The 8,408-nt window shown below is 36.4% G+C and overlaps 1 protein-coding gene across 1 annotated transcript; it reads right to left on the bottom strand.

Moving 5' to 3' along the window:
- Window positions 1-6,951: 6,951 nt before the first annotated feature.
- Window positions 6,952-8,193, bottom strand: LOC135834176 (substance-K receptor-like). The gene is made up of 3 exons (XM_065348014.1): window positions 8,080-8,193; window positions 7,624-7,949; window positions 6,952-7,525 (listed from the first exon to the last, which is right to left on the bottom strand). The coding sequence occupies exons 1-3, from the start codon at window positions 8,191-8,193 to the stop codon at window positions 6,952-6,954; spliced, it is 1,014 nt and encodes a 337-aa protein (XP_065204086.1).
- Window positions 8,194-8,408: the final 215 nt, after the last annotated feature.

Genomic DNA, 8,408 nt, shown 5'->3' with positions numbered 1-8,408 from the left:
ACGTATTTTTGAAATCTTCCTTTTCCCCATCAGAAACATACTTATTCTTCAAATTCAAGAAATGTTCATAGTTTGAATCAGAAAAATGAACTCCTCCCTGCATAAGGGAACTTTTTTTTTACTTCTCAAAACATTAATTTTTGAAAGCTTTTGACCTTGCTTCACTCGGGCTCGTTTACTTCTCTTTTTCAAGTGTAATTTTTTTTTCTAAATCATCATTCAAATTTTTGAAGCTAAAATAATAAATTCCTTCACTGATTAGTGATTACACAATAAAACATCGTTTTTATACCTCTCGAAGCACTAATTTTCTAGAGCTTTCGCCCTCGCTCCTATCGGGTTCGTTGAAATTTCTAAAGTATAGTACATAGTTAACTCATCAAACAAAAAAACATTGCTTTTTATGGCTTTCGAAGTACTGATTTTCGAGAGCTTTCGCCCTTGCTTCCTGAGGGTCAGTTTGTTTCTCTTTTCCATAATTGAAAAATTCCAGACTTGAAAGAAAAACCAAAATTTTTATACGTCAAGTGTATGAATACTAGGTAGAATTGTGCATTTCGAATGACATCTCTTACTTATTTTACTTCAAAACTCGCAATTTTTTTTCATAAAAATCGCACAAATTTTGCATTAATTTTTTGTGAGTACAAAGACACCCTGCAAAAAAAAGAGGTGAAAGTCGATCTTGTAGAGGAGGAAGGGCGAGATTTAAAATATTTTGGAACGTGGTCATTTTTTTCGAAAGGTATAGTGATTTTCGGTCAACAAATTCCTGTATAGACAACCTGAATCGAAACGCCCAACAAAAACTTTCAAATTATTGAAGCAATTGATTAAGAAACATGGGTAACGTACCACTTTTTTTCTACCCCCGCATAATTCTTCTGCCTCCTAAGTTTTTCTTGGCTGATTTTGGCAGAAAATGACCCCACAGGAACTATATGTATTTTGTCTCAGCACTCAGAAGATCGCGGTGAAGGTGCGGAATTCTGGTCCAAAATTTCTCTCGTTTCAGTTGGCGTTTTTGAACCCAGATTTGTCTGAGAAACGGTCAAAAAAGTTGAATATCTCAAATGGTTATCCGTTGTTGAAAATCGCTTCATTTCAAAAGTTCTTCTTTCCGAATTGATTTCTTCGGTATTACCCAAAGCAAGTTGAGTGTGTGTTTCATGAGAAATAGTACGCGTATCGCAATTGAACAAGGATCTGAATGCGGTTCTGAATGGCTGACTCAAAGAGTAATATACCACGAACGTAATGGCTATATTGATATGATCTATTGTAACGAATACTTGTGAAATGGAATCGTAAACGGTCTCCCAAGTGTGCTCATCAAGCCTTCCCAGTATCCATAGAATCCCTCTGGGAAATTCTGCGGTGAAAAATAATACCACAACTGCCAATAATATCACCGTCGACTTATTGGTTTGATTTCTCATTTCCAAGTTTTTCACGCTACTTGGAGCACCGGCGGATGCAGTTAGTTGATCGTGATTACGTTTCCTCGCTGATAATCCGACGACGATTCTAAAACGAAAACAGCGAAAAGAAAAATGAAGTCAATTTGTGACCTACATAGGTACCTTTATTTTTACTTCTTCGGATGTAACTGTGATTACTGATTACTCACTTGAAAGTCAACCATACTAAGACAACTGATGGAAATAATCTGATCACTAGTCCATAGATGTAGTATCTTATTTTGTACATAATTGGATGTCCGGCGATTGTGAATTTGTGATGAGGATGTGCATTGGTGTTTTGATTATTGTTGATGGTTTCGATATCAAATGACAAATGAAAGGGTACAGCATACAAAACACAACAAACGATGTATCCGGCAATGATGACATTACGAGTAATTTTCTCATTGCACCAATTCCGCTGCTTCCACGGATGTACCACAGCTGTGTATCTCCATACAGCCAACTGCACTGTCAGGAATACAGACACGAACTGAAATGTGGATGTAAAGATATCGTTGTACCAAAAAAACATCGTCCATCCGTAACTATCGGCTAAGCAAAAATCACTAGAACGGTCGATGTTCCACAGCAAGTTATTTGGAATATAAGACACCAACACTAGGAAATCTGCAAACGCCAAATGAGCGAGTATCCGGTTCGATGGCGAATTCATAGTTTTCCTTGTGAATACCAATATGTTGAGTAGATTGAAAATCGCCCCTATGAAACATATCGGTAAGCTTATCCATTGATATGTACTCGTTGAGTAGTAGTAGGTGATTCTCCTTATTTCTTCGCAATATGGCTGTTCAGTTGGCATTTTGGATTTTCGAAGGCAATAATCGAACACTGATTCGAGTTTATCGAACTTTACGTTAATTTTTTAAATCAAAACTATTACTTTTTTTTCCATAACACAATAGGTACATATTACACGAAATTGTTTTCCAGAGAAGCGTTATATTGCGACTAATTTCGGTCTCATACTGATTGACAGCGTTGTTGATGTTATCTGAATTCTGTATGATAGAATAGCCTATTATCTACTGATTAGAGATATCCCTCTGTTAGTTTGAATAACAAATTTGTTATTTTTAAAACAAAATGATTCAGTTTTTCAATTTTTTTTTAGAAATTGATGAAATAATATTTCCTGTGTCGCATTTTCACTTATGATCGTTATATTCCAGGAATGGTAATCGGCATTTTGCGTTGGCAGGTTTTAAATTACTCACTCAAAAATAAAATCGATGTACATTTGTTTTATTTTAAGAATTTAAGAACCGCGGAAATTCCAATGAATATTCAGTGTAGGCATCTAACGGGTTATGCAAGTAGTGGTTTTTGGCAGCTCTGGCTGAAATGTGAAATTTGACCATTTTACAGAGTGCAATAATTTGTAAATACATTTATACGTATCTCTATCTACATTCTAAATCTTTTCTAGGTATGTACTTAGACTGTGTAGCTAAAGTTACTCGCTTATGAATATAAGGTGCACCAGGGGAAGTCAGAATGGTTTTTCGATATTTCAACTTTGATCAGCTACTCGTATTACTCTCTTACTGATGAACCAACATGGCTCAAACTTTTTATGTAGGCTCCCATAAGGTTCTGTACGTATGGTAAAAATTTGAGTGCGATTGTCACAGTAGCTTTCGCACATCTACAAAATTGATTGGTGATATTAGGATTTGACCCTCATAGATGTGCAACATGTCGAATGGTATGTTTTCGAGGACGTAGATTCCGAATCTGGAGTTATTTTTTTTGTAGGAGAGGGGGGATGAGGCATGGGGAGAGACAATATATCAAATTTTTCCTACGTTATTGTGTAATATGTTGAATAATGAACCAGAAGACAGAATTTCATTTAGAGAGCTACAAGAGGCTTTGAAAACAGCAAAAAAATGCAAAAGCTCCAGGAGAAGATGGCATACCAACAGAATTGTACAAATACGCAAGTGGTGAATTCAAAAGAAGACTGGTGGAATTCCTAAATAGGATGTACCAAGAAGAAAAGGTACATGAAGAATTCAAAACAGCAATTGTAATACCACTGTTCAAGAAAGGTGATATGTCAAACCTGAAAAACTACCGAGTACCGAGGAATAAGTACTCAATACCTGCTACAAGATATATGCAAAAATACTGGCAAAACGACTGGCAGACCATGCAGAAGAAAAGATGTCAGAAAGTCAAAATGGATTCAGAAAAGGAAGATCATGCACTGATGCAAGTTTTACAGTAAAACTACTGATGGAAAAAAGGATCGAATACAACCTAGAAACACATATGTGCTTTATAGACCTGGAAAAAGCATATGATAGGGTCAATAGAAAAAAACTGTTTGAAGTGCTAAAAGATGAAGAGATAACATATAAAATTCGAAAGGTAATAAACAGCATTTATAAGAACACCAGAATAAGAGTAGGAATTGGAAAAAAAACTCTCAGAACAAGCAGAAATAAACAGGGGAGTTCGCCAGGGATGCCCACTGTCTTGTGTTTTATTCAACATGTACATGGATCACATGGTGAAAGAATGGCAGAAAATGAAACCAAAAGGAATCAAGACAGACAGAAGGCAGGAAATATCAACAGTATTTTTCGCAGATGATCAAGCAGTACTAGCCGAAACAGAAGATGACCTACAGAGATCAATGTACAATCTAACAAAGACATCAGAAAAGCATGATATGAGAATATCATCAGAGAAAACAAAAACAATGGCCTTCAAAGGAAAGGAACCAGTAAGAAGCAAGATTGTAATAAACGGAAAAATCATTGAACAGGTCAATAATTTCAAATACCTGGGAAACACGATATCATACCAGGGAGAAGTAGATGTTGGTGGAAAGATTGCAAAGTTCCTGAGAGTCACAGGACTGATAAATAGGACCCTGAGAAGCAGTAAGGTGCGAAAAGAAACAAGATTGAAGGTGTACAATACCCTAGCAATACCAATGATAACTTATGGAAGCGAGGTTTGGGCACTGAAGAAATTTGATAAAAGAAGAATAACGGGAGCTGAGATGAAGTTCATGAGGAGAACGGCAGGGGTGACTCTCAGAGACAGAGTCCCATCTGAGAAAATAACAGCAGATCACGGAGTGATGCCAGTCATGAAAAAGATAAAAAAGTATAGGAAAGATTGGAGAAATCATGTCAAAAGGATGGAGGAAACAAGATCACCAAAACAGGTCCTCCAATATACACCAACGGGGAAAAGAAGCAGAGGGAGACCAAGGAGAAAACTCACTGATACCTCAGGCTCATCCTCAACAGGTTCCACACCACAGCAGACAGGCCAATAGGCCTACCACTTATAAGGAAACGACGACGCCACGACGACGAATATGTTCTCGAGGTCGTAGAATTCGAATCTGGAGTTATTTTTTTTCTGTAGGTGTGGGAGATAAGTAAAGGAGAGAGAGAGGAAATTTCAAATGTTGCCTATGTTATTGTGTAATATGTTGATTTATATGTTTTCGAGGTCGCAGAATTCGAATCTTGAGCTAGTTTTTAGAGTCGGGTGTTATTTAAGTATCTCCGTTTGGGAAGGGGAGGTTGTGGTCCACTGTGCCCCCTGGAAGTTGGAACAGTAACGAAATGAGCTAACTAATGGTTATTTGAAATACCTTCTGCTCAAAAACACGGATGTGTATGAAAATGGCGATTTGTAGAAAGCTTCCCCTCCTGCCTATTAATTCCTCCATAGTGGCATTTTGGCTGTCTTTGTGGTAACTTCAGAAAAACAAAACAATTCATCTGACAATTTATTGTAGAGTACAAAATGTATTTGTAAAAAATTAAAAAATTCATGTAAGAGAAAAAATAATTATCATCTTCTGAGAAAACAAAACAAAAAATCCTCAAAACGTAGTATACACTACACCACTCCAAAATACACATTTGACATCACCCTGCAAAAAAGAACACATGATATTGCCTGATTGTATAGGATTTTTTTTTTCAAAACATGTTCTGAATTCTGATGTTATACAAAAAACTGTCAACTTTGAACATCAGTGGTATAAGAAAACATTGAGCAAAAGTACCATAATATAAGCAAAATGTGAAATCCCCCACCCATACGAACCTACGACTCACCTTCCACCTTCACCACAAAAAATGACTCCGGATTCGAATTCTACGACCTCGAAAACATATTATTTGACATATTACACAATAATGTAGGAAAAATTTGGAATTTCCCCCTCACCTGCACGCCTCACCCCCCTCCCACTCCTATACAAAAAGTAACTCCAGATTCGGATTCTACGACCTCGAAAACATCATTCTACATATTACACATCGATGAAGTTGAATCCTAATTATCAATGTTCACTTTTCTGACTTACCTACCCCATAGCACTAATTTAGGGGGTAAGTCAGAACAAGCGATATAAATAATGAATTATTGAAAATTAATAAAAATTGAATACTTGGGGTTTTACATTATTGTTTTAGGAATACTTTCACCTAAGACGTATAATATCAGTTTTACTGATCAATTCTTCTGAGGTAAAAAGCAGTTTGAAAAATATTGGTTACACTTTGAATTCAAATTCAAAACAGCAACTAAAAAAGAACCAATCAAAAGCCTGTAAAATGAAACAGGGTTGCGAAAATTTTTATGCTGTGATGAAGTAGGGGTAGTACCATCAAGTTACTCCTGGGTAGCGCTTCAGCAGATATAAGCCTCTAAGAGCTAGAGCAGTTTTTCAGACTTACCCGAATTTTGACTTCCCCTGGTGCACCTAATCTCTTACTTATTTTACTTCAAAACTCGATATTTTATTTCGAAAATTTGGTATTTTTTTCACAAAAAACGCTTAAATTTTGCATTAAATTTTTGTACCTATACCTACTCGTATTTTTTATAAATTTGTTATTACGTTGAAGAACGTTTTTTATTCGCCCAAATTCATTACATTTAGCAAAGAAGAAAGGACCTTGAATGTAAAAATAAAATCGAAAATTGAAATAATAAAATTATATTTTTGACATCCGTTTGCTTGAAAAAAATCTTAGGATGTCTAAAGATATTAGAAAAGCAAATAATTTTGCCTCACCCATCCTCTTCCCCTGTTAAAAAATCCCAAGTGTTTAAAAAACGTCCGGCTGAAGTCTGGATTTTTTATTTTGAAATTTTGTTATGGACACTTGGACATACTTATGCTCTGCAAAAAAAGCGGAAAATCGATCTTATAGAGGGGGGGGGGGAATGGACATATTTCGGAAGGTGGTAATTTTTTCGAAAGGAAGGTAGTGATTTTTGGTCACCAAATTCCTGTACAGACAGTTAGACACCCTGAATTGAAACGCTCAACAAAATCCTTCAAATTATTGAAGCAGTTGATTAAGAAATATGGGTAACGTATCCCTTTTTCTTACCCCCGCATAATTCTTCTACCACCTACAAATATGTTTTTATTGGCTGATTTTGGCATAAAATGACCCCACAGGAATTATATTTTGACTCAACACTCAGTAGATCGCGGCGAAGGTGCGGAATTCTGGTCCAAAATTTTCCTCGTTTCAGTTGGCGTTTTTGGATCCAGTTTTGTCTGAGAAACGGTCAAAAAAGTTGAATATCTTAGATGGTTATCCGTTGTTGAAAATCGCTTCATTTCAAAAGTTCTTCTTTCCGAATTGGTTTCTTCGGTATTGCCCAAAGCAAGTTGAGTGTGTGTTTGATGAGAAATAGTACGCGTATCGCAATTGAACAATGACTTGAATGCGGTTCTGAATGGCTGACTCAAAGAGTAATATACCACGAACGTAATGGCTATATTGATATGATCTATTGTAACGAATACTTGTGAAATGGAATCGTAAACTGTTTCCCAATTATGCTCATCAAACCTTCCCAGTATCCATAGAATCCCTCTGGGAAATTCGGCAGTGAAAAATAATACCACAACTGCCAATAATATCACCGTCGACTTATTCGTTTGTTTTTTCATTTCCAAAATTTTCACGCTACTTGGACCACTCGCGGATGCAGTTAGTTGCTCGTGATTGCGTTTTCTCGCTGATAATCCTACGACGATTCTAAAAACAAGAACAGCAAAAAGAAGAATGAAGCCAATTTGTGACTTACATAGAGTACCTTTATTTTTTGCTTCTCTGATGTAAATGTGATTACTCACTTGAAAGTTAACCACACCAAGACAACTGATGGAAATAATCTGATCACTAGTCCGTAGATGTAGTATCTTAATTTGTACATAATGAGATGTCCGTCGATTGTGAATTTGTGATATGGATGTGCATGTGTATTTTGATTACTGTCGATGGTTTCGATATCAAATGACAAATGATAGGGTATAGCATACAAAACACAGCAAACGACGTATCCGGCAATGATGACATTACGAGTAATTTTCTTATTGCACCAATTCCGCTGCTTCCACGGATGTACCACAGCTATGTATCTCCATACAGCCAACTGCACTGTCAGGAATACAGACACGAACTGAAACGTGGATGCAAAGATATCGTTGTACCAAAAAAACATCGTCCATCCATAACTATCGGCTAAGCAAAAATCACTACGATAACGGTCAATGTTCCACAGCAAGTTATTTGGAATATAAGACACTAACACTAGGAAATCTGCAAACGCCAAATGAGCGAGTATCCGGTTCGATGGCGAATTCATAGTTTTCCTTGTGAATACCAATATGTTGAGTATGTTGAAAATCGCCCCCACGAAACATATCGGTACGCTGATTAATTGATATGTACTCGTTGAGTAGTAGTAGGTGATGCTCCTTATTTCTTCGCAATATCTTTCTTCTCTTGGCATTTTGGATTTTCGAAGGCAATAACCGAACACTGATGCGAGTCTTGTTAAAGTTACGTTAATTTTTAAAATCAAAACTATTACTTTTTTTTCATAACACAATAATTACACGAAACAGTTTTGCTGATA

The sequence above is a fragment of the Planococcus citri genome, chromosome 2 (genome assembly GCF_950023065.1).
Source record: "Planococcus citri chromosome 2, ihPlaCitr1.1, whole genome shotgun sequence".
In the NCBI taxonomy this organism is placed as follows: domain Eukaryota; kingdom Metazoa; phylum Arthropoda; class Insecta; order Hemiptera; family Pseudococcidae; genus Planococcus; species Planococcus citri.
Note: the sequence above shows the minus strand (reverse complement) of the source record. Positions and strands in the feature narration are given on the sequence as shown.

What these genes read in the sequence shown, in the direction of transcription:
- LOC135834176 (XM_065348014.1), bottom strand. Translation starts at nt 8,193, where the DNA reads ATGTTTCGTGGGGGCGATTTTCAACATACTCAACATATTGGTATTCAC. An exon ending in GCGTTTGCAGATTTCCTAGT is followed by an intron (nt 7,950 to 8,079) that starts GTTAGTGTCTTA and finishes TCCACGTTTCAG; the next exon opens with TTCGTGTCTGTATTCCTGAC. An exon ending in TTGGTGTGGTTAACTTTCAA is followed by an intron (nt 7,526 to 7,623) that starts GTGAGTAATCAC and finishes TCTTGTTTTTAG; the next exon opens with AATCGTCGTAGGATTATCAG.